Source organism: Carcharodon carcharias, chromosome 28 (assembly GCF_017639515.1).
Source record: "Carcharodon carcharias isolate sCarCar2 chromosome 28, sCarCar2.pri, whole genome shotgun sequence".
Taxonomy (NCBI): domain Eukaryota; kingdom Metazoa; phylum Chordata; class Chondrichthyes; order Lamniformes; family Lamnidae; genus Carcharodon; species Carcharodon carcharias.
In genome coordinates, this window is record NC_054494.1 from 18,707,143 (window position 1) to 18,734,644 (window position 27,502).

The window sequence follows — 27,502 nt, forward strand, 5'->3', positions numbered from 1 at the left end:
TAGGCTTAAGGAAGAGAAAAGATCATGACACAAACAGAAGGCTGTTTTTAGTTTAAAGAACATATGGCAAAGTAATGGATCAGTTGTACAAAAAGGGTAGGTATTAAAATACACGATTGAAACACCTACTCAATTAACATAAACAAGACTTCTATTACTCAAACAAAATCTAACATCGCAAAATAAAATACATCATCAATGTAAGTAAATTAATTATTATGCTGGCGAGATTAAAAGAAAAAAGCTGCACATTCTGAACAACAGCATTTAAACATTTCCTGTAATGGAAAGAAAACACATATAGTCAGCATTTCAGAAAAGAGACTCTTTAGCAGCCATGAACCACCATATTGCTGTGGGGCACCATTCTTGCTATTTCTCCCCTTGTTTCCAATTTGATAGTGATATTTTTACCTTTGTTTCTATCTTTTCCCCTTTCTTTTTCAAGCCTCAACTTCCACTTTTCTGTCATCTTCTTTCCATTAATATCATAAAGATTAAGGCCAGGATTTTACATTGGTTGGGCGGGCTTGGCAGGATGGGTGGGGGCTGCCTGTGATCGGCTCCGCAATGTGATTTCACGCGGGTGGGCCAATTAAGGCTGGCCCAACGTGGATGGCGAATGGTGCACTACCTGTGCGGGCAGGGGGGGAGGAGGAGGGAGAGTTGGGTCCAGCACGCATTAGAGCGCTTCAATCTCCCTGAGGTAGCTCCGTGCCTCAGGGAGATTGAAGCACTTTAAAAAAAAAATGATTAAAGACACTAAAAATTTAATCAAACGTGTCCCCTTATGTGACTGTGTCACATGAGATGGGACATGTTTTTAAATGTCAAAAGGAAGTTTTTATTTAATTTGCAACAGCTTTAGGAAGCCTCATCCCGCTCATGGATGAGGTTTCCTAAAAAATGTAAAGGCCGCTGGGCCTTTTCGCTTGCCTGCCAACCGCTAGGTTGGACGGGTAGTGTAAATTTGAAGTTAATTAGTTCGTTAATGGCTTTAAAAGGCCTTTCAATTATCGGCGGGTGTGCAGCTGACTCCAGTGCACGCCTGTCAAATGAAATATCGCGAGACAGCGTGATGATGTCGGGGCACACGCCCAGCGTCATATTACACTCCAGTGTGGCGGGCACGTGCCTGCACACTGAATGTAAAATTCAGCCCTAAAAGTGTGAATGGTGGAAAGCTAAAGTAGAAAAGGTTGCAACAACATTGCAAGATGGCCAGCATCTGAAATACCAAAAACCATAAAGTAGTTGTACTCTTTTTATTCATTATTTTGTATAGAAAGCACCATTTTCTCTGTCTCATACCTGAACAGGTGAGGCATTTTGATAGCCTCCCATTGTGATAGGGACAGAAAACTGTTCCATAAAGACTTGCAATGTTCCTAGCTTTCCTGGAAAGACAAAGTCAAATAAGGACCAGAGCTCCTTCAGGTTATTCTGCATCGGTGAGCCAGACAGGATAATGCGATGTGGAGTGCGGAACTGCAAAGCGAATCAAAAAAAATTATGAAATTGCAGCGTTTCTTCAAAGTGCCCTCAAGCCTTCTAAGTACTACCCCAACATTCTTTTCCAAGATATTCAAACTTTCCTGCATTACACTACATTTATAAACTTTACCAGATTTGCTACGCAGACTGGAATGAGTATCCATAATCCCATAATAACCGGCAAAAAAAGCTTCTAAACAGAGCAAAATGCACAACACAACTGCCTCCTCTCCCCACCATCACCACCCCCAGCTCCTCCCTGAACACTGGAAATATAGTGATTTTGTACAAACAGTTTCAAATGGGGCAGTTTTTATACTGAAACCCAAGCAATAGTTTTTTGTTGTGGTCTCAATATTGGGCAACATCTCTGTACCCAACTGAGTGAGGGTTGATCTATGGGTTGAATTCTGGAATTCTCTAACCCACTGCACTGCGAATACTTAGTCGCTGAGCATATTCAATACTGAAATTGATAGATTCTTGGGCACTAAGGGAATTAAGGGATCTGGGGATACTATGGGAAAGTGGAGTTAATGTGGAAGTTCAGCCATTATCACACTGAAAGACAGAGCATGCTCAAGGGGCAGTATGCTTTACTCCTGCTCCGTTTCACTCGAAGGGCAAGTTCCTAAAGATGTGTGCCAACCCAACACTGGTATTACAGGTGATTTTTTTTTTTCAAAAGAAACTTGTTGCTGTTGGGTTGCTTTGCTGCTTAAAACTCTCCATCAAGTAATAAAATTGATAGCAATGCAGTATAAAAATACCGTGACTACATTTTAATTTTTGCTACTCACAGTGCTGTTAATGCACACTACTTGCCTAAGTGCAAGATCATTGTAAAACTCTCATTAAATAAATCTCTTTAATTATTTATCTACATTAAAAGCTCTTATGATTCAATAAAGCAGTGCCAAAATTAAGTTCACAAAGATACTTTTAAGAAAGAAATATATCCGATCGTTCAAATAATGGTATGTAAGAAGATTTATCCATTTGCAAACAATGATTTAGAATGGATCTCAACATCTTTTAAACATCAAACTATTATGAAAAGTTGTGGTTACTTGTAGCATGCATTAATTTTTTCCTATCAGTTTAATTTGTCTCTTTGTAAATGTTCCTTTATGCAGGTAATTAGCACACAGGAAGAGTCTAGGGGCTACTGGCTAGAAAGTCAATAAATCTTTCTGAAATTAAACAGAAACAAAATACCGTGGATCCTGGAAATCTGACGAAACCAGTCCTGATGAAGGATTATCGACCTGGAATGCTAACTCTGTTTCTCTCTCTATAGGTGCTGCCTGACTTCGCTGGCCAGAATTTTTCCCTTGTCAGGCGGGCTCGGCCGGGAAGCTGACCACTGCTCACGACTGGCTCCGCATTGCGATTTCACAGGCTCGCCCTGCGTGGATCGCAAGCGGCAGTACTGAGCGCTGCCTGCGCAGATTGGGGGAGGGAGGGAGAGCAGGCCTGGCACGCAGTTCGTACTTGCGCGCGAAAGAGCGCTTCAATGTCCCTGAGTCACGGAGCTGCCTCAGGGAGACCGTTGCGCTTTTTAAAAAAATTAATAAAGACTATAAAAATTTAATGGAACATGTCCCCTCATGTGACTGTGTCAAATTTTTAAATTCAAAGTAAGTTTTTTATTTAAATGGTATTAGTTTTAGGAAACCTCATCCCACTCATGGATGAGGTTTTCTAAATAACGTAAAGGTCGCTTGGCTTTTTCGCCTGCCCGCCAACCGTAAGGTCGGACGGATATTGTAAATTTCCAGTTAATTACCTTGTTAATGGCCTTTCAATTAATGGCGGCCATGCCCGCTGAACGAAATATCGCGCGAGTGCATGGTGACGTCAGGACGCACGGCCAACTTCATCGTGCGTCATATTACATTCGGGTGTGTCGGGTGTGCGCCCACAAGCTGAAGGTAAAATTTTGACCACTAAGCAGTTCCAGCATTTTCTGACTTTGTTCCTGAAACTAAGTTTTGTTGTGTCAGTGGCAGATTCCTTTGAACCCTCTCCTTGAAATTGGTGGGTAACAGCAGCAGTGATTAAAAGCTAAAATCTCTCTGGAACAGGGCCCAAGAAGTGTAGGTTCATAAGGGCAAATACTATTTTCCTTGAGTACAAAAATAGTTCTTAACTACCATCAACTGTTACATGATAATCATCAATTTGAAACATTCGACGTGATAGGGAAGAGATAAAATCAATTACTAAGAACTAAACACTGGATTTTACTACATATTCATATAAATCTTTACATTTTACAGTGTGCATCGTGTGATTCTGGAAAGTGAGCCAAATGCATGTGAAATCTTTTAAAATGCAAATAGATCTCAAAATGATTCTTTCATTGTATATAAACTTACAAAATAAATAGTAAAGGTTTCCATTGGTGACAATTGTTTAGACTTAGTTTTAAATACAAAATATTGCATGTTGCTCAAATACACTATGGGCAGGATTTTATATGTCGACAAGCGGGGGCGGGGTCCGCTCGCCAACGCGTAAAATGACATGTGGTGGCGTCGGGGGGAATTCCCAACATCACTGCGCTCCCATTTAAATTTTCAGGAAGGTGGGGACACAGCAAAATCAGCTCTGCGCCCACCGACCTGTCAATGGCCAATTGAGGCCATTGACAGAGGCAATTACGTAATCAAAGGACCTGCCCGTTCAACCTTAAGGTTGGCAGGCAGACCAGGAGCCCTGGCGCGAATTAGAAAAAGCATGAAACCTCATCCACTGGCGGGATGAGGCTTCATGTACCTTTTAAAAAAATTTAATAAAGTTTTTGTGAAAATTATGGACATGTCACATGAGGGGACATGTTAGGGAAATTTTATTTTTCTATTTTTAGGTTTTTGACATTTACAGCTGGTCTCCCTGAGGCTGCACTTAGCCTCAGAGAGACGAGTGCGCTCTTTTGTGCGCACTCTCGATTTTGGGATCCTCCCCTCCCCCCCACCTGAATAGCGCTCCTGTGCGGACATCACACTGGGCGGGACTTAATTGGCCTGTCCATGTAAAACAGTGCCATGCCCACCATTCAACTTTGCCCCCGACAGGGGGAAAATTCAGTGTAGACGGCAAAAATGACTTGGTTAAACGTTGAGGGTAATTTTTAAATGAAACATATTTATAGTGCAGGAAAGGAATTTGTTTTGCAACATTTCAATAACTCTCTATCAATGTACACTCAAGCCACTTCTGAATTGTGCCCCATTCCTCCAATGTGTTAAATTTAAAATCTGTGCCCTTTCAATCCAACCTCTTTGTGCAGTCTCTTCCAGCTTTACATACAATACCCTGCTGCATCCTTCAGTGCCACGATCTTTGTATATCGCCTCCACCCTTCACCAAAATTCAATTACTCAGCTGCAGTCTCTGGAACCTCCTGCCTAAACATTTCTACTCTAACTCTGCATTTAAAAACTCCTTTAAAACCCATCTTTTTGACGAAGCTTTCAGTCATGCCCTCCAAAAACACCCGCCACTAATCAGTATCCAATCCCTCTATTTATTCGTTTATATTTTCCATGCCTTGTAAAACACCTTGAGACGCATTTTGCATTAAAAGCACTACACAAACCTATGTTTGTTGTGGGTTTACTATCGACTGAAGATTTTAGGCTAGCGCTTCCTCAAACAACCATGAAGTCAAGCAACTAATTTAGCGCCAGATTTGTTTCATAATCATTCGGCAGCTGGCCAGTAGAAGGCATACACATCTAAACAGCCCACACAATTTTGCCCCCACTGTGGGATGACATTTAGAAGTCCTCCTGGCATGTCTATTAAAGAAGCGGCCAAAGTCTACCTGGTTTGGTCAATCAACATGATGCACTTGACCCGTAATAGCATATGAAGTGGCTTAGTAAGAAGTTTAGTTATAAACACAATCACTGAGGGATGGGCAGCAAATATGGTCTCATCTGTGTTGTCCACACTCTAAGAGCAAATAAAAAGATTTAGGGGATACCTGTTTACATGCAACAGTAACTGCAGCACTTGGGTTTCTGATTTTGTGCCCTTCATCCAAAATTACGTAATGCCAGTTGTAGTGTGCAATGGACTCTTGCATAATTCGGACGTAGGAATAAGAGGTGATCAGAATACCGTCACATGCTGCAATTTCCCGAATAAGCCTCTCCTGCAAGATCAAAATACATTGTGTTGTAATTGCATCGAGAGATTCATACACATAATTCTGTTCTGTATGCACAGAGTGATCACAAAAATCATTATAAAGTGTACCAAGACCTCCATCAGCAAATGTAATACTCAAATCATCTCTCGCGATTTCAAATTAAGTGCTTGTAAAATATGTAACCTCTCCCAGTTTTTGCAATTAATAAGGGACGTCTGCAATTAGCCTAACTCGATGAACACAGTTCTGCTATCATTAAAAGACATTTTGTGAAAGTGCTGCTGTTGTTATTGATGCTCTGGAGACCTATCCCTCCTAGAGGGCAAATAGTGGACTGTTAGAAAACAACAGCCATAAATCACACTGTCAGGTACCAACAAAACAGGACTTAAATGCAGGCACATGAAGCCCATTCACAGCAAACAGAGCATAGGAGGTTCACAGTCATGAATTGCTGAACCTGTAATTAATTTAAACTTCCTTCAAGCAAAATTTTAAATAAACAATGTCTTGTGCTGACAAGGGGAAAAAAACATGAGTGAGGAAGCTCCATGTCAAAGTAAAAAGGAAACTGGTCTTTGTCAAACCTCTTAATAATGTACGCAACAAATAAAGCAATCCTTTTGTTTCTTTTTCTGTGCTAGTAAACCCTCTAAAGCCTGAGACAGTGTTTTCCATCATAACGGAAAATGCAAAAGGAGTTTTATTTTAAGGATTACTTAAAAAAAATAAGTAGCATACTACTTTCAGTTCATTATCTCATTCCAGTTATTTATCATTAAAATCAATCACATTGGCAGATGATAGCTGATCCATATGTACACATACACATGGACACAGTTAGATCAGAAAACCAGTGAACATTTCATGGCAGAAGCAATTGTTTTCTAAGAATCATTATTTACAGAACTTATATTTCTTCAGCTAAGCTCATACGACTATAAGCTAGTTGAATTGTGGCATCTATAGTTAAGCCATTGTTGACACTAACTATATGACTTTAATGTAAAATAATGCATAGCTGGGAATGAACATCTGGCAATAATCTGATTGATGTGTTCAGAAGACATATTAACCATCATCTGAATAGAGAAGCATTAAAAAAGATTTGGAAAATAGTGACGGGACCAATTCCAGGTCTTAGGTGACAAAGATGTGAAGAAAGCCTCAAATGACCAAGCATTTTCTTCTGAGTAAAAGACGACAACTGGAAGATGCGATGCAGGTTTTCAAAAGAATACTAGTTATGAGTGGTGTGGAAGAAAAATGATCTTGAATAATGAGCATTGGGCTACACATCAGAAGTCCAAAATTTGCAGGTTTTTGACAAAAGGTCTTCAGCCTGAAACGTTAACTCTGCTTCTCTCTTCACAAATGTAGCCTGACCAGCTGAGCATTTCCAGCATTTTCCATTAATCAACAAATGTCCAGAATCCGCAGTATTTTGCTTTTGCAAATACAGTCATAACCCAACTAACATCAGTATGTCTGGAGCCAGGATAAGATTATGCATTGCATCAATATGAATCAAACTCTTTCACTTCGTACAAAACAATTACTGTTAACATTCTTATCACAACTGGGCAATGATTTTCCTGTGCTCAGGAACACCTCAAAGTGTTCTGTTGTCCTGAGGTAAACACTATCGTGATCCTAACCTCCCAAAGTACCCACCTTTCTGCTGGTAAAGGAACCTGTCTCATGAAGAACTGCCACTCGGAAAGGGGGCCACCACGTGTGGAATTCTTTCACCCACTGGTGCATCACTGTTGCTGGGCAAACAATAATCACAGGTCCCAAGCCCTCATATCTTAAATTTAAAAGAAAAAAAAACACAAGTCACCAGCTTTAATAAGTTCATATTTCACTAATCCAACATGACAACTTTTCAAAAATCAATTGACACAGGCCTTGTTTTCTTGATGGTCACATGCAACTGTAAATATCACTAGGTTCTGATGCAGGCAAAGGTCACTACTCAGCAAAACACCCTGGGGTTCTCCAGGACACAGCTACGCAAAACCAACAGATTGCAGAACAAAAACAACGAGGTGCAAGTCTGCGGGGGCAGTGAAGTACATCTGCATAATGCAGTTTTTTTAAGCACTGACTGACAGCATCCAAAGATATTCATTACTGTGTAAAAGCTGTGGACCCTGTGTGCTGCCAAAGGAGATTTTATGCAAGATTTAATAAACTAAGCTAACAATTTATATAGGCGATTTAAAATTCTGTTTACAAAAACTATCGATATTGAGGCATAAGTGAGTTTGCAAACAAACCCCTACTGTGAGGGTAACATTATGCAACTTATCGACCCATGGCATCACATGTTTCTCCTCTGTAAAGTGAAGTTTAAATGTTTTGCCTTTCATTAAATGTGTTACATGTTTAATTTCTCTTGCCCTTCAGCTCCTACATCTCGTAAAAATTCCCTTTGATGGTCCTACTAAAAGAATTAAAGGAATATTGTAATTGAAATGTCATTAAAAATTCACGAGTCCCTCCTACAACAGCAATACAACTGATGAAATATTAATTGAGCTACACAGACTGACAGTCTGCAGAGGGGCACTTGCCTGTAATTTGAGCCTCGTGTCCTTATCTTGCTGTAGCTCAGGCCTGCCAAGAAGGCAATTATCTGGATGGTCTTGCCCAGTCCCATTTCATCTCCCAAAATTCCCCCTGCTTGCTGGCAGTGCAATTCCCACAGCCACCTCACACCTGTCTGCTGATACCTGGGAGCAGCAAAGTGAGATTTGTTTTTTTAACAAAACATAATGGAAAGCATTCATAAATGAATCATTAACTGTTGTACAATCTTGAATTCAATTCAAAACCAGAGACAATAAGCATGCTTCAAAGCCTTAAACATTACCAATATTTAAATCATATTGCAATTTTGGTGCAGTGAGTCAAAGCAAATAGTTTTAAAAAAAAATCTTGAAAATGCAATTAATTTGCCAAAATACATTATACAGCACTTTTTGTTCTGTATACTATCGATTTAATAGTTTATTTTTTGCCAATATTTCAAAGTAAGCAATGAATCCTATAATGTTCTGTGAGCAATTATTTCTACAAACTATACATTGCTTAATAGATTTTAAAAGCCAGCACTGAATTTTTCAACCAAATTACTAAATGCTGCATGATCCATTTCTATTCCTCTCAGAAATGGTTATTAATTGTTTTAGCGGTCAATAAAATGGGCATGGAAAATACAGAAGTGTGCAATAATCTTTCCCACAGCGACACAAAGTGATAGCATTGAAAACTGTCCAACCGAAAACTGAAATTTATGCATCAGTTTACCTTGCCGCATGACAAATGCCAATAAGTAAGCAAATGGATATTCAAACTAATTAACTCAAATAAAATTCAGGCTCTGGCTCTATAACTTCTACTATGCAAACGTGTAGTCCGCATGTTCTAATAATTTGTTTTGCTGCACCTAAAACTTTCCAAAGGAGCTTTTGTGGCACATTGGGTAGCGTCCCTACCTCTGGTCTCTACCAGAAGCACCAGGTTCAAGTCCCACTCCAGGACTTGATGACTATGGAAGATGCATTCATGCTTGGCCAAACAGGTTGCTTGTCCCTTGTAAATCCTTCCAAAACACCTGTTGGCAGGAGGTAAGAGTGGGAGAGTTTCCTGGTCAGCCATGCTGCAGAACGCAATGGCAAATCATTACAATACTTTGCCAAGCATAATCATGGACCAATCCATGGTCGCCAATGCCCTCTTCGGGTATGGTACCTAAAAGAGGAGGAGGCATATATTCCCAAGTTAGCCTGGTGGCACTGGTTACTTTTACACTAGCTGGTGCTTCTTAGCCAGAGGTAGAGAAAGAACCCACCATGTGAAGAGACATTTCCAGTTCTGGAAAGATGCACCACCAGCCCCAAGCCTCACCCTGCCACCATCAACCAACTGCACCCACCCATCATCCCTCTCCTGGCAACTCAATTTATAATGTGACAGTCATCCTTTTATGTCTTTACATACTTGTATAACTTTCTCCAAAAGAAGCCTGGCACCTTGAATCCTTCATCAAACTCTGCGTCACTTTCATCAGATGCAGCACCTTCACCTTTAGCTCGCCGTTCTTCCTTTTCCAGAAGCCGGTTCCTTTTCCATCTCCTATGTGGTGACCAGTTAGGTTATGTTAACACACAGAAATAAGGTCGAATTTAACAGTATAGCGATGCCACTTTCAGTTCACGGCGTGTCATGCACTGCTGATAAGGTCACATTCCAAGCAATAGCAGCAAGGCAACTTAAAAATAACGATACCATCCTTCATTCTCATTAGGCTAGGGGAAACCAGTTAACCATGTTCCATGGACAGCTTTGTTTTACTGACCAATATATACCCCTGAACCAACATCACAAACAAATGGTTTGGCCACTGCTCTTTGTGAGAGATTGCTGTGCATAAATTGGCTGCCAGGTTTCTAAAACAGTGAATGCAAGAGGCTCACATCCAGATCAGTGTTAACTTGATCCTTTCACACATCTTTTACGCAACTATAAACTAAGTCCACCATCAAAAAATGGATCATTGTTAAGCAGCTCTACACAGTTTCAACTGAGGTTTAGAAGACGCTTCCATTGCTAGCTGCAGGCCTTATTTCAACGTTCATAGTGTCCTAGCATTAAAGATGATCTATTCTAAAGTTACTGCCCCATTAATAGGCTGCATAAAAAAATCAACAGTGCTATTTTAACAAGCTTGTAATATTTACTAAGGACTTAGGGCTTCCCTCAGAGTATGCATCAGGAAATGTTCTAAACATCTATAAACAGGAAATGATGAAAGACAAAGTACTACACATGCTGGCATCTAAGAAACCTCAGCACATCAACAAGTTGAGTTTCTATTGCCTTGCAAAGGCTTGAATGGCAATTTACAGATAATACTGAATAAAATGTTGTGTACCTGGATATCCCAAAATCTGCATGGTTTTCCTAGAGCAGATTCTGTTGCTCCCTGCTGGGGCTGGTGACCCAAAATGATTTCACAGTGTTGGAGCTGAAAGATGCATTCCTACCAAATGCATATTTATTTTAACTTCACCTACATTGTGCTTTGCTGGCTGTGATGGAAGGCAAACAGCACGTTTACACTGAATTAAGCCTTCACCTTCCTGCCTTATTTTCTCCTTTTCGTTAAAAGTTATTGTTTGAGAGTGACACTATGGATTGTGGAGAAAGTCCAAGATCTTATTTGCATTGTACAATAATCATAAATAATGCACTTTCTAATTGTTTTAGTGAAGTAATACACTATGAGCAAAACTTATGAAAATTCAATTGTACAGAAATCAATTATGGTGGATGAAAAATGGCACAGGAAAGACTTACGTGGCAGTAACATAGGGACACAATGAACGTAGAGATAAATACACAAGGATAAAAAAACTGACAGTTAGGCAGAGTGATTGACAGGTAAAAGGCAAGAATAAGCACAAAAGGAACAAAGTTACAGTGGGGAAACATATAGCTCATGGCATCTTCAAACTCACTGCGGCAGTGCTAATAAAAATAAAATCCACTGAACACAAAGCCACACTAAATTTTCACAAGTGCAAGAAACAATCAAGTATAGCAGCAACCATATAGACTGACTTTTTAAGAGGTACCCACCATAAACAGCTGGCAGACAACTTAAACAGCTGGATTCAGATTCATAGGATGCAACACAAAGTTCAAAGTAAGACAATGTGAAAAACTAAGAACAGCAATCTCAATCCACCTAACCTGTGGAATGACTGCTATATAAATTTATAAAGGGATACCAAGAGCTGGTACCTCAAGAGAAGTTGCAAAATCAAATTCAAAGGGTTCTGAAATTGTTTAGGCCTGGATAGATAAAATAGATAGTTGGACGAATGATGGACATAGATTTGTTATCTAATCATGGTTCTACTGAACTTGATGCGAATTTTATTCCTGTTTAGACCATGACAATTCTGCTTACTCTTACCCATAAAAATATATTTCCAAACACTAGCTGCCTGAATTTTACTGGCCTCCAGCTACAGTCTCGATCAGCCAGGTTAGGCTGTTCCGATCAAAGAGAATGCTTTAAGTTACCACAGGCTTGGTACAAAGGCTAAACAATGGTTAGTTGCAGGTCATTTAAACAGCTCTGAACTGCAGAGAGTTTGATTCCCCTCATGTCAAGTTAGGTTTGTAATATGGAAATGAGGGATTGGGTTTCTGTCACCTTTCCGTCTCTGGTTTGTGCCAGGTGGGCATCAGGGGACAGCAGCAGCGTTCTCAATATGTAAATCAACTAGTTATGGTTGATGCTGTAAGTTTAATTTACAAACAAAAGTAAGTAGTAAAGAAAAATCATGAATTACAGAAACCTGTGTCTAACACAGAATATGATAGAAAACAGGTGGCAAATCTGTCAGCAGCTAGAGGCAGAAGACACGCTAGTGTTTTGAGAAAATGATGGACAAAACCTTCATCAAACTGTTGGAAGTAACGAGGGGAAAAGGCAGGTGAAGGTCATAAACACAGTGATACTAATAGTCAGTAAGATCGTAAAGAGGAAGAAAGAGATGGAAAATGATGAGTGATAGACAAAGGCCCTCAGTCAGGCTATGAGATGCATTAGAACAAAAGAAAATAGAACAGTCCTAAAATGGGATGGGGCCTAGTGAAATGAGAATGGAAGAAAACAGCAGAAGAATGATAGAGGTGCTAATGGAAGAAAATGCTGGAAATGAACAGCCTGAGAGAAAAACAGATCTGAAACGGGTCTCCGTAGACAGAAAGGGAGCCATACTTAAAAGAGCGCTTTCATGAGATGGTGGTAAGGACAGGTTTAAAACCAAGTAACAATGGAGTTTTCTGACTACTGTTGAAAGGAAGTGATGGAAATAAAGTCCCTGGACATGTTCTTGATGAAGATTGGAAAAAGGCACCTGCTTTGGATTTTAAATGGCATTTCAGGCTCCAGTAATATTGTTCATTTGGTCATAAAGGGTACCAGTAAATCTGTCAACCTTCAATTAGTCAACTAACAGTTGACCTTTACACTTGATTTTATAATACACTGGCAAGAATAAGACTTTGCAAGGGTGGATCATAATAATTTCATAAAATTAGTGTGGCCTTCTTGTGTTTTGGGAGAATGCTTAATTCTTAACCTGATTTAATTCCTGGTGACGATCAAATGTCCCAGAAAGCCAGTTTAATTGCATCAATCTACTACAAAATCGTAAGAATAAATAAAACTAAGCAGACCACCAGATGTCAATGTAGGCACTGGACATGACAAAAGCACATCCAGAATTAGTCTCACCTCTAGCCAAGCTGTTTCAGTACAACAGCCAAAAATCGCCTAGGTATGATCAGCCCTACTCTCAATCATCAGCCATGGCGATGGAAGGTGTTTACAGTGCTCTCAAGCAGCACTTACTCACCAATATCCTGCTCATCGGTGCTCGGTTTGGATCCCAACAGGACCACTCAGCTCCAGACCTCATTAAAGCCTTGGTTTAAACATGGACAGAGGAACTGGATTAAAGAGGAGATGTGAGAGTGAATGCCTTTGACATCAAGGCGCCCTAGCAAAATTGAAGTCAATGGGAATAAGGGGGAAAATTCTCCATTGTCTGAAGTCATACACAGTACAAAAGGAAGATGGTTGTGGTCGCTAGAGGCCAATCATCTCAGCTCCAAGACATTCCTGCCACACAAGTGCCAGGCAATGACCATCTCCAACAAGACAAAATCTAACCATCGCCCCATGACATTCAATGGAATTACCATCGCTGAATTCCTCACTAACAACATCCTGGGGGGTTACTATTGACCAGAAAATGAACTGGACTAGCCATATAAATGCTGTGGCTACAACAGCAGGTCAGAGGCTTGGACTTCTGCGGAGAGTAACTCACCTCCTGACTCCCCAAAGCCTGTCCAACATCTACAAGGCACAAATCAGGAATGTGATGGAATACTCTCCACTTGCCTGAATGAGTGCTGCCCCAACAACACAAGAAGCTTGACACCATCCAGGACAAAGCAGCCCGCTTGATTGGCATCCCATCAACAAACACTCGTTCCTTCCACCATCGATGCACAGTGGCAGCAGTGTGTAACATCTATAAGATGCACTGCAGGAACTCACCAAGGCTCCTTAGACCGCACCTTCCAAATACATGACCACTACTATCTAGAAGGACAAGGGCAGCAGGCACATGGGAACACCACCACCTGGAAGTTCTCCCCCCAAACCACTCACCATACTTGGAAATACAGCTATGTTCCTTCACTGTTGCTGGGTCAAAATCCTGGAACTCCCTTCCTGACAGCACTGTGGGTGTGCCTACACTGCATGGGCTGCAGTGGTTCAGGAAGGTAGCTTGCCACCACCTTCTCAAGGGCTATTAGTGACAGGCAATAAATGCTGGCCTAGCCTGCAAAACCCACATTCCGTGAATGAATATAAACAAAAAGGTCACTGTAGGCTTTTCCTCAGGGAAGAATTCTCAGCCAACCATCTTCAGCTGTTTTATTAAGGACTTTTATTCCATCATAAGGGCCGAAGTGAGGATGTTCACTTATGATTGCACAGCATTCAGTTCCATTCATTACTCCTCAGATAACAAAACAGTCTGACCCTGCATGTAGCAAGACCTGAAGTACATTCAGGCTTGGACTGATAAGTGGCAAGTAACATTTGCGCCAATCAAGTTCCAGGCAATGACCATCTCTAACACGAGAAAATCTAACCATCTTCCTTTGACTTTCAACAACAATTACCATCCCCAAATTCCCCATCGTTAACATTCTGAGAGTTATCATTGACCAGTAACTTAATTGGGACCAGGCATATAACTACCACAGTTACAAGATCAGGTCAGAGGCTGGTAATTCTACACCAAAGCCCATCCACCATGTACAAGGCACAAATCAGGAGCATGTTGGAATACTCTCCACTTAATTGGATGAGTGCAGCTCAAACAATAATCCACAAGCTCGACACTATCCAGGACAAAGCAGCCCATGTGATGGCACACCTCCCAACATTCCAAACATTCATTCTCTCCACCAATGGCACACCATGGCTACAGTGTCTAACGCTTACAAGATGCACTGCAGCAAGTTGCCAAGGTTCTTTGGCAGCACCTCCCAAACCCATGACCGCGACTACCTAGGACAATAGCAGCAGGCATATGGGAACACCTGCAAGTAGCCCTTCAAGTCACACACCATCCTGACTTGGAAATAAATCGTTGTTCACTCATTGGTACAGGGTCAAAATCCTGGCATTCCCCTCTTCACAGCACTCTGGGAGGCCTTACAGCACACGGGCTGCAGTGGTTCATGAAGGCAGCTCAATACCACTTTCTCCAGAGCAATTAAGCATGGTTAATAACTGCTTCCCACATTACATGAACGTATCAATAAGTACAAATCCCAACCTTGCATAATTGTCATGAATGAGAGACAATTAGATGCACGTGGAGCATGTGATGATTGAGGGTATTGTGAAAATGCCAATAAATGGAGTCAATCTATCAAAAACAACGGATTTGTTGAACCTAATGGTGTCTTTCAGTTCTTAAGTGTCTTTATACAGTGAAAGCCTCACCCATCCTCAGGATTGTAGGCTTGCTGTGTTGGGAAGGAGAAGCAAAATTGGCAAGGAGCAATCCTGTACTCAAGGTATAACATCTACATTCTGCTGTGAAGCTGTTCACAATTGGTCACTGGTACACCCTTAGCTGAAGAAAATAAAAGAGCTGCAAGCCACAGCAATGAGAAGCTGAACATAAATCGTAGGAAATAAATTTGACATTCAGATTTTTTTTCTAAATATAATTGCACTCTACAATACTTGGTTACTGATCGTAATGAAGAAGCAAACAGAGCTTGTATCCTTTTTACACAAACGCTTTCACAGTCCTGGAAGACCAATAAGGGTAGACTTCAGAGCAGTGAAGGCAGTTTCATTTGCATTTTCTGTTCCTTTTAGAGTATAATATTCTAACATTCATAAGTAGAAACTGCTCCACTATAAAAGGATAATAAGAACTGGAATTTGATTTCTTAAGTGTTATATTTGCTGGTTCCATACTGTGTTTTTAATATTGCTAGTGTGTATAAGCAATATCTCATCCATCTAAAACAACACAGCATTCTCAGCTGACTTATCTAATTCAGTATATTAGGTTATTCAATGCAATTGGTGCGCCATCTTACTTTTATGGCATAACTGAGTGGGTTTAATTGATGTGTCTTAACTGTCATAATACATGCATTTATTGGTGGTGGTATCATCTCGCAAATTAAGGTTGATAAAGCTAATTATACATTTGAGTAAGAAATTAAAGGTGCGCATAGAGAGTTTAAGATAGCTTCCCTCGTCCAATTCCCAGTTCGGCCATTTCAACAAACATGCACCCTCACCAGTTTTAAGCTTTCGCAAACACTTGCTGCATAATTAGTTTGAGGTAAAAAAAAATAAATTTCAAATAAAAGGAATGTACTCTATTAGAAATAATCAGAATGCTGAAAACATGAATTGAATTAGTCACTCGGGAAAAGTGCAGAAGCTTGAGAAACCCAAAATCCATACCTGGCATTTTACATAATTAAAAAGGTTTTTTCATTGGTAGAACAAAGGGGGCAACTAGTTTCCTGTGATAAAAACTCAGCATTCCTCTGTGTTCTAACACTTTCAAGGGAGCAGAGAATCTTTGAATGCTGTTTCAAACTGTTCTTACAACTAACTAATAATCTGCTTTTTGCTTGAATCAGTTCTTCCCCATTTGAGTAGTAAAAGTTTAAGCCACTTCTAAAGGCGAACACTGTAATATGGACGCACATTAATGGAATATATATATATAAATATTATAATATGCCATATAAGTACAGTACATGTACATCAATACCATATTATGTATATTAACGGTGCTGCTCTTTGCTCTTGTTAGTAAATGGGGACATCACATTTTTTTGCAGACAAATCATTGATTAGGCAAGAACAGCAAATGTGATTTGGAGTGTCAATCAGTATAACCATACCACATTCACCAAGCTAAATCTGGCCCTCATGCTTTTTGCGAGTCCTGTCTACAAAAAGCAGGACAAATCCAAGCTAGCCAATTACCACCCCATCTGTCTACTCTCGATCATCAGCAAAGGGATCGTTGACAGTGCTATAAAGTGGCACTTACTCAGCAATAACCTGTGTACTGACGCTTAGCTTGAGTTCTGCCAGGGTCACTCAGCTCCTGACCTCATTCCGGCCTTGGTCCAAACATGGACAAAAGAACTGATGGGTTAAGAGGTGAGAGTGACTGCCCTTGACATCAAGGCAGCATTTGACCGAGTGTGGCACAAAGGAGCCTTAGCAAAACCGGAATCATGGGAGTCAGGGGGAAAACTCTCTGCTGGTTGGAGTCATATCCAGCACAAAGGAAGATGGTTGTGGTTGTTGGAGGTCAGTCATTTCAGTCTCAGGACTTCATTGCAGGAGTTCCTCAGGGCAGCAACCTAGATCCACCCATCTTCAGCTGCTTCATTAATGACCTTCCATCCATCATAAAGTCAGAAGTTGGGATGTTCGCTGATGATTGCACAATGTTCAGTACCATTCGTGACTCCTCAGATACTGAAGCAGTCCATACCCATATATGCAGCAAGATCTGGACAAAATTCAGACTTGGGCTGATAAGTGGCATTTAACATTCACGTCACACAAGTGCCAGGCAATGACCATCACCAACAAGAGGGAATCGTACAATCTCCTCTCAACATTAATGGCATTATCATTGCTGAATCCCCCACTGAACTAAAAACTGGATTAGCCATATAAATACGGTGGCTACAACAGCAGTTAAGAGGCTGGGAATTCTGTGGGGATTAACTTACCTCCTGACTCCTCATAGCCTGTCTGCCATCTACAAGGCACAAGTCAGGAGTGTGCGGGAATACTTTCCACTTGGCGGGATGAGTGCCGCTCCATCAACACTCAAGAAGCTCGACACCACCCCGGACAAAACATGCCGCTTGATTGGCGCCCTACCACCTTAATCGTTCACTCCCTCCACCACCAAAGCATAATGGCAGCAGCGTGTACCAAGTACAATTGCAGCAACTCACCAAGGTCCTTCGACAGCACCTTCCAAACCTGCGCCTTCTACCACCTAGAAAGACAAGGGCAGCAGGTGCATGGGAACACCACCACATGCAAGTTCCCCTCCAAGCCACATACCATCCTGACTTTGAACTATATCGCTGCTCCTTCACTGTCGCTGGGTCAAAATCCTGGAACTCCCTCCCTAAAAGCACTATGCATGTACCTACACCACATGGAATGCAGCAGATCAAGAAGGTGACGCACCACCATCTTCTCAAAGGCAGTTAGGGATGGGCAATAAATGCTGGCCTAGCCAGCGACGTCCACATCCCATGAAAGGAATATTTTAAAAAACGCATTTATTTGATAACAAAATTCATCTCTGCATCAAATGTTGCAGAAGAATAACCCTGAATTTAATAATTCATGGAAATGGAACAAACAATACATGGCCAAAATGAACTTTCTTCTGCACTTTTAATTCAATACACGTCACCATCCATTGTAACACTATTACTTAAAAAAAATTGTTTACAAGTTGGAGGTAGAGCTTCCCTAAGTTCATTCAGTTGAGTCTGTTTCTGTGCTGATCTAGGTCCAGCTGCAATAAAAGATATGATGGGGTCATACCTAGCTGTACACAGTGCTCTGAGAAAACGGGCACAAACTACTGCTTAAAAGGCAAAGTTTCTCCTTGTTAAATAATATGGCAGAAGAGACACCTGCTTTAAATGAGAAGTTTTAGTAGAAATGAGAATACAACTTCCACAATAATACAGATTTAAAGAAAAGGTTGAAAACTGCACAGAATCATAATTTATAAACATTTGCAGCTATTTTTACACAAATAATCATTCATTATGAGAACTACTGCTATGACCTATCACTTATTTATAACTAATGTATGCAGTACTCAGGAAGGCTGCTGGACGTGCTGTGTGTGCTCTGCCACTAGAAGCCACTGCTGCAAAAGATTGAATTCCTTTCTCAATCTGCAGTCTGCCTCCAACAGATGTCACCCAGATTTGACTTTTCCTTGTTTGAAAAAAATACAGCCCCTATGGCTGTCATGCCACTTGTAATCTAAAGAGGCAGCTGAACTGGGCAGAAATCCAAATGGCATATCAACGATGATCAGAAATGTGATGCTGCATATTGTAATTACACAAAAAGGACTATTTCAAACAATTGGTCGAAACCCTAAATCACATTGCAGAAGGTTAGGAGAAAGCGTCTTGGGAGTTGTCAGATTTCCAACTTAGAGAGGACAGTCTCTTAAGGATTTGGATTGCTCCTTGTTTATTTAACACATCATTTCTGTTTCTTACATACTATTGCCACGACAGCACTGTTTTCCTCTGAGTGCCTGACCGAGTCTTTAGAACGTGCTGATACTCACAGGTCGTCTTCCACACAGAGAAGTTTGCAAGCCATTTATTTCGGACTCCAAGTCACAAGCCATGAGTTAATTTATATGTAATTTAAAAAAAATATATATGTAATTAGGTTCATGGAAGATCAAAAACTTTTTTTTTCTCTCTCAGCCACTGAAGGCAGCATCTTTTATTTAAAGTAGATGCCAATGTTTATTTAATGCTCATTCTTTGCATGAAGTTTATTTAAAATTTGAAATTTAGTCTTACAAATAATAATCGGGATTCAGTCTACAGCTCTTAAGTTTTAAAAAAATCAGTAAAAATATACAGAATGTATAGGATAGTTATAATACAGTAGAAAATAGTTTTAATTCAAAGTTGCTTCATTCAAATTGTCAATTTAGTTGAAATTCTGCAAAAAAACCACCTTGAGCTGTTTTATTCAAATTATTTAATTTGAATAACTGGGTAATTTGGAATTTTTTCAGCAAAAAGAACCTCTGCATTACCAACGGCTGACTCTAATTGCTACATCATCAAAAGTATTTTTGCAAAATTACTTGAAAAGTTAAAACTGAAACCCATTTCTTATCTATTACATTCCCTGTTTTTGTGTGCTTTTAACAGGATAAACAGCGTCTTAGAGTACACAAAAGACAAAGCAAAGTGACAGTTAAAACAATGCATTTTATTCAGACTGACAGTATTTACTTCCAATGTAGCTCCACTTTCTAAATTACATTAGACTCCATTTAATTTGGTTCAGTCTATTTGCTGAGCTGTGAAAGCTGCTTTATACTAGGGGCACCGATAAGCCTGCCTCATCCTTTCACAGTGATACTTCACAGCAGTAGCAAAATATGCCATCTTTTGCAGCTCTTATTTTAATACACTGTCAAAAACTTCAGGGGGACTGGACATTATACTTTTGCCAAGTGTTGCAAAATTGAAGTGCTTGTATCGCAGCAGCACTCATTGGCTTATAAAAATCTCAGGTAGTTGTGCCTGTTGTCAACAGCCTTGCCATAAGGTTTGAATCAGAATGAGTAGCTATTCAAGCCTCTAGTGCCTGCTGCAAACAGGATGGACTTTTAACTGAACATTAAAAAAAATCCAAATCTATAATTTGTAAAACACCTGAAAAGTTTGAGCAAGAGGAAGATGGACGTTTTACGCTGCTTCTATGCAGTGGCAACGTGAGTGGTGTTCTCCATTAACAGAATGCTGCCACGAGCCAACAAGATGTTCTGCCTAGCACACAAATAAGTAATGTGTCATATGAATTTCAGTGTTGGAGTACGTAGGCCATACATCCCAACAACTAGTGGATCGTATCAAACAGCACGTCCCTTTGGCTGTTCACAATAGGCGGAGTACTGACTTCACTCAACCAATCCATACTTTCAAAACTCAGATCGTAATAGCTAACGTTAGATGTGATTCTGCGTTTGGGCACTTGCTGAACAATCCCAAGTATGTTAAGATTTACACTAAAAACTAATTTATTATCAGTCGAACTTGCAACTTGGCTAGCTGACTTATGCTTGCTCAAAGCTACATATATTCATACGCAAGGAGCTGTCCTCTGTGGGCTAAAGGGACATGCCCAGACATTGAATCCTTTTTGAATGAACAAGAGCATGGAGGAACAATAGCTCCCTGGTGCAGTCCATGGCAAGAACTTCAGAGCCAACTTGCCAACCAATCAGCAGCCCTTTTCGCATGCAGTATAAATTGTTGGTCCTTTTGAGATTTGGCATTCTTGTGTCTGTCCTAATGAGTGCAAGACGGAAAAGCTTCAGCTCTTTTTCTTTGGCAATACTCAAGTTCTGTACTACCAAGCAACTAAATCTATACTTCTAATATGTTAAAAATCTTATGCTTGAGTGCACCACTATACATCCTCAGTTCCTATTGTCATTTTATTTGCCACACTTTTGTGTTAACTTTTATTATAAATTCCTAATCCCTAAAATAGAAATTGCCTATGTAAACTTGTCAAACTGTAATTATACCTTCCCACCAATAGTCATGCTGCAGCAGCACAGTGTTGCATCTCCCAACTTCTCAGTGCGTACTGCAGAGCTATGCTCATACATCCTACTTGCTAAATCATCACGGGGAGGATTTTCCTCTTGTCTGGCGGGCGGGTCTCAGAGCAACCGTGAAATGGTCCGCGACCACCCAGCAACCTGGCCCCGGCCACAATTTCACACTGGCTGGCCAATTAACGGCCAGATGGCCTGAAACGCGTGCTGGGAGCCTCAGCGCTGCTAGAGTGGGGGCGGGGGGAGCGCAAGCGCTGAAGTTTGCGCATGTGCGGGGGTGGGCCCACTGAAAGCTTCCTAAAGGCACAGAGCTGCCTCAGGGAGCTGAAGATTTTTGAAAACAAAATCAGAAGTGTTAAAAATCTGGGATAATGTCTGCACAGTGGGTTCACACACCATTACATGGCGATTATTAAAATCCTGCCCAAATATTTTTATATTTTTTAATTAATTATGGAAATTTAATTAATTACGGAATCCTCGTTCCGCCTGTGGATGAGGTACCACAAAAAATGCAAAGGCCGCCTGGCCTAGTCACCCACCCGCCAACCGAACGGTTGAGCGGGCAGCAAAAAAAATGCAAGTTAATTAATTGCTTAAGAGCCTTAATAGGCCTCTTAATCGTCGGTGAGCACGCTGCCACCTCTCGCGCATGCCCACCAACTGAAAGATCGTGGGAGTGCGCAATGGCATCAGAATGCTCACCCGATGTCATTGCACACTATTTCACTCCCAATCAGGCTGGGCGTGCACACGCCTGCAGGATGAAAAATTCTGCCCCATGTGTTATCTAGAAATAATACTATATAATTTCGTATACGGGTAGGGTGTCTCAAAACCGGCAACGATTCTTTGGCCAGTTCACAGTGCAATGTTGTCAAATTATTATTTAAAAGTACTTGTATAAAATGTACTGATTAAAGTGCACGTCAAACAGTTTCTAGTTATAGCTGCCACTCCTGCCACATCTGTGGAAAACTCGAAGTTCAGTCAAAGGATGAAATTAAAGTTCTAAAGTTAAGATTCTGAGTGAATGTAATGGAAACCTATAATGGATAACCAGTCACAGCACTGAAATTGAATGAACACTTTCTTCATCTGGAGGGGAAAGAGTGCTACTTTTGAGTTTCCCAAAATGGGAATATTCAGGTTTCACGTTCTGAAAGAAATACCCTGTTTACGCAAAAGGAAGTTTTCTGTTATTCGCATTTGAATTGAATGAACACGGAAAAACTTCTTATACTTGTATAGATGCACCAAGTTGCTTAAACTGTAGGAATGGATTCTTGATTCAAGCACTTATCATAGACTCGGTTTTATTAATGCCCACAAATTTTAATGGGTTCTATGCAAAAGGAGAGAAGCTAGTGGTGTGGCACACAATATAATATAATGGTGCGATTAAAGTCATAGAAAAGGTTGACATCAGCGATTAAATGGCACAATTTTGACTCACATTTGGGAGCCATTGATCTGATCTGACTTTCTAATCCCCAAGTACTTCCCTGCAGCGTCTCATATGAAAACTTTATACGGAAATTGCTGAAATGCTCCTCCTTGCAATTTCTTCCACTAAGGAGGTTGAGCTAGCACCAAAGGTTTGACTTTCATTTTCAGACCAAATATCCTATTGGAAAATATGTTTATTTTCATTTATTCATGTATCTTGTTGGTGGCTGATCCCTACCGGTCTATTGTTGATTGCATAATGGCAACACACAGCAGATAAAATCATGTTATTGGGATCAGGCTTTAACGTAACATGAATTTTAAGGCTCTTTTGATAGCCATTACTTAAATAAAATGCCAATTTTAACACAAAAAAATTGCTGAATTATTAGTCCCATTTGCATTTTGTAGAATTTTCTGTGTGCAACTAGCCACTTCAGTTGCTTAGTTAACAGCAATTGTATCCAGAGTAATCCATTGGTTGTGAAGTTCTGAGAGCTTTCTGGATAATGAGGTTACATATAACCGCAATTTCTTTCTAATAGATTTTTGTCACTTACTGATGCGCAAAGATAGGTTTTATGAGATTAGAAAATGATCAGTGGTCGAAAACATTCAAAAATAGGCTCATGCTTAATGCAATTGTGTTGTAAAAGGTGAGTAACTGTTTGTAATACTGTAACATTCCCTGTATTGGAGCGGGAATTAAGAACTGGCATTGTGATGAGAAGGCTTTGTAAAACTCTGATGAGAATAAAGCATAAGTTTGTGAATTTCATCAAAACCCAAGGTTTTAACAATTCCCCATTGTCGGTATTGATCATATGATACCAATCAAACTCCTGTGTTGTACACACAGAGTTTATAACAGGCCCAGACTGGGCATGAGGAAAAGCCCTGTGGTAGAAAGTGATATCATGTCACAAATTACTCATATCAATCCTACATTCATCTTTCATTTGTTTCAACCTGTGTCTCATGTCCTCCTCTCACTATTTAAATGATATTTGGGTTCATTACACTTAAATCGCTTAAGTAGCTTACACATCTCTATAAAAATCACCTCACAAATCTTTCCTTTGCACGCTGTAAAACCTAGGTTTTTCTAGACTCTCCTTATAACTTTATCCTTTGCCACCCAGAATCTACCTAGGAATCCTGTTCAACAAAAGACAGGTGACACTCTAGACAGCAGAATTAACTAGGAGCGTACACTGTGTCTCAGATTACTAGTGGGACAGAAGATATTGGTACTAAATGATGAAAGATATGCTGGAATGCATGTAACATAACAGTGCCAACATGGAAAAGGGCAAATTTATTTTTATAATAGACTAATAATCTCAATGATGCTTTAAAGAGACAAAATACTGTGGGGTGCGTGAGAAAATATATTTGTTCTGGGGCAAAAAAAAATCTAACCTATCAAACATTTGAGGAGGAATTTCACAAATTATGAGCAGAATCACAGCTGGCACATAACATTTAGTGCTTTTTGGAAATGTCAGGATAAATATCCGGGATCAGGAAATATTCTGATACATGTTCAACTCAATTATGGCTACAATCACATAACATTCGCAAAACGATTCCATTCTGGCTGGCAGACTGCCTGCCCCACAATACTCAAAGAATAGAATATGCGAGAAATAATAAACCTTTTTTGTTTTTGGAATTGTGATGTTTCTGCCTACCAGGCACCATTTGGCTCAAGCTATACTATCAATTGAGTGGGTTCAAGTTATTTTGGCCTGAAGAAATTGGAGGTGCCACACAGTTTGTCAATTCAATTTTTACCGCGTTGTACATCAACAGGAAATGAGAAACCTACTGGCAGTGGAAGTCACATAAAAACGTAGTGATAAATGACTGAGCAGCTTAAATTGACCAAAGAAATACAGAAATGCTAACAGATACCATAGGCTTTAGTTACAATCTGTATTTGGCATTGAGGGGAGTTTTTTTAGATTGAAATCACTCCCCCTGATTCGCTTCTCTTTAATGTATTAACACATTTCTCAAGTCTTCAATCACTTTAGCCATTAAATAAAAGACTTGCATTTATATAGTTTTTCAGGATCATTGGACATCTCAAAGCACTTTATAGCCAATGAAGTGCTTTCTTTTGTAGTGTGGTCACTGTTGTAATGTATGAAATTCAGCAATCAATATAAGAACAGCAAACTCCCAGAAAAAGCAATGTGACAAAGATCAGATTATCTGTTTTTGTGATGTTGATTGAAAAAATATTGGCCAATGCATCAGGGAGAACTCCCCAGCACTTCTTCGAAACAGTGGCATGGGATTTTTTGCATCCACCCAAGCAGTAAGATAGCACCTTGGTGGCACTTCTGACAGTACAGCACTCCATCGGTACTGCACTGGAGTGGCAGCTTTGATTTTTGTGCTCAGGTCCTGGGGCGGGTCTTAACCCTGAACTTTGTGACTCAGAGGCCAGAGTGTGACAAACTAAGCCACGGCTAACACAACAACGATTAAATCAATATTTAATTCTGAGATGTATTAACTGGAGTAGACCCCACATTGTAAAATTAAACTCATTTACCTTAATCTTTTCCTGTAAAGCTCTTCATTTCCATCATCCTTGTGTGCTTTTATCTTGCATCCTGATTCATCCTCCCCTGAGCTTGGTGAGAAAGCTTCATTCGAGTAGTTCGGTTTTCGTTGTTTTTTTGGTGCTTTCTTAAACCTGCCGTTATCCAAAAATTCAACGTCACTATCACTGTTTTCATCTGGGTAAAGCAACTCCTCATCGGGCACGAAGAGGGACTCTTCACTGTCTGAGCCTTTGTCTTCTCGCCCTCTCGCTCGTTCTTGCAGGGAGATCTTCTCTGCTGGAACTCTTGCTTTAAATTTAATCTCAAGAGTTTTGCGTTGCAGTTTCTGCAAATGCTTTTTCAGTTTCTGGTCCGTTCTTGATACACTGCCATTTTTCTTGTGGCTATCTTTTAGATTTTGAGTTTTGCTATCTGAGGTTTCAGCTTGGGCCTGGCCTGCTGCTTTTCTCTTCTTAGTTCCTCTAGTGAAAGATTTTCTCCGTATTGCAGACATCTTTGCCTGATCAGCCAGATACTTCTCAAAGTCTGACGCATCATTCAACATGATCTTGCGAGGCTCCTTTTTCGTTTCTTTCTGAGGTATTTTGGTCCCAAAAGGTGTCATCTGTCCTGTACGGATTAAATGCTCCCATTCTGTTTCCTGGACTGGCATCAACATACTTCCCAATGATGAAGGACCTGGTTCTGGCAAGGACACCAACAGGATGCCATCAAATCTAACAACAATTTACCTGCTTTTGTCATAAATATTCCTGTATAGTGCACACAGGAATGTGGTTTTATAACATTAAAAAGTATCAACTACAATAGCAAGTAATGTGCATTAGGGATACTCTCAACTGTTTACAGATGTACAACTGTTCACCTTTCATGTAGGAATTTCATCCATAAATGTGGATGTATAGAATACAAAATCTTCAGAGTGCATTCCCTCATTTCAATCCATCACACCCAGTTCCAATTAGCAGCTCGTTAATGCATTATATTTTTGCATTGTCTTATTCTAATATGATGTTTACTTAGAAATTAAATTTTGGTTACTTGCTTTATAAAGCAACTCCTGGGTTAAGTGAAAGGTTTGATGCCATGTTCAAGAACTGTTGCTATTGAAAACGCAATTTTTTTTTCAGAAATGGCAATCTTAAACCACTTAACCACTATAGTGAGATACAAGAAACAGAAGAACATAATTAGGCTGTCTTACTCTCTCTAAAGTCAGTTGGCTCTTGGTATATGGATATTTGCCTAACATACATTAGCCAACCTATTCCTGCCTATGCCGTGCACTTGGGTGGGTGAGGACCAGGAAATTATGCCGTTTTAGTTCATCAAGAATTAAAACATACTTGGCAAGTAAGCAATGAAAGTTAGATAGCATTTTAAACATATTGTATATTATAGAAAGGGGAGTAGGCAGGCCAGAAGCTTGAAAGGTTAGTATAAGACCAGAACCCTAGAAAAAGGGTACTGTAGGTCAGGAACGTGAAAGCTTATCACTAGCTAGAGATAGAGCCTGCAGTCAAGTTGCAACATTCACTCTTATACTTGGGTCATTTTATTACAATTATCTACAGTATTTGCAACAGTAATCCGATCTTTTAATCCAACTGTAAATCAGATATTACTAAAGATGATAACAGAATAGACAATGCATTTGAGGATGTACTTAAAAAGAATATTAAGACAAATATTAATACAGTTGGGATAGAGAGGGGGATGTCATATTCTTGAATTTTCAAAAGGCTCTCGATAAAATACTACATGGTAGACTCAGTGCAAAGATTAGGGCATATGGAATCCCAGGACAAACAGCTGAATGGATGACAAATTGGCTAAACACCAGAAAACAGAGAGTAGGAGTAAAGGGTTCAGGCTGGAGGAAGGTAGAAACCGGTGTCCAACAAGATCAGTGGTTAGACCATAATTATACATAATTTACATGAATGATTTGCACCTACGAATAAGTAAGTAACTCAATATCAAAATTCGCCAAACAGTGAGCTAAAGCTAACACTGAGGACGAATATTACATATATATAAAAGCAAAGAACTGCGGATGCTGGAAATCCAAAACAAAAACAGAAACAGAAATACCTGGAAAAACTCAGGTCTGGCAGCATCGGCGGAGAAGAGCACAGTTGACGTTTCGAGTCCTCATGACCCTTCAACAGAACTAAGTAAAAATAGGAAAGGGGTGAAATATAAGCTGGTTTAAGTGGGGAGGGTGTTGTTGGGACAAGAAGCCAGTAATAGGTGGAGATAACCAAAAGATATCACAGACA

At 40.1% G+C, this 27,502-nt stretch overlaps 1 protein-coding gene across 3 annotated transcripts in view; it reads right to left on the reverse strand.

Annotated features, from left to right (window-relative positions):
• ercc6 (excision repair cross-complementation group 6) overlaps nucleotides 1–27,502 on the reverse strand; it is a 52,359-nt gene that overhangs the window by 17,905 nt on the left and 6,952 nt on the right. For all 3 annotated transcript variants that reach the window (XM_041176180.1, XM_041176179.1, XM_041176178.1), the window contains 6 exons: nucleotides 25,208–25,904; nucleotides 9,665–9,799; nucleotides 8,236–8,394; nucleotides 7,331–7,466; nucleotides 5,489–5,659; nucleotides 1,312–1,488 (listed from right to left, as the gene is read on the reverse strand). In XM_041176180.1, coding sequence (XP_041032114.1) covers nucleotides 1,312–1,488; nucleotides 5,489–5,659; nucleotides 7,331–7,466; nucleotides 8,236–8,394; nucleotides 9,665–9,799; nucleotides 25,208–25,904 — 1,475 coding nt within the window. The remainder of the gene's footprint in view (nucleotides 1–1,311; nucleotides 1,489–5,488; nucleotides 5,660–7,330; nucleotides 7,467–8,235; nucleotides 8,395–9,664; nucleotides 9,800–25,207; nucleotides 25,905–27,502) is intronic.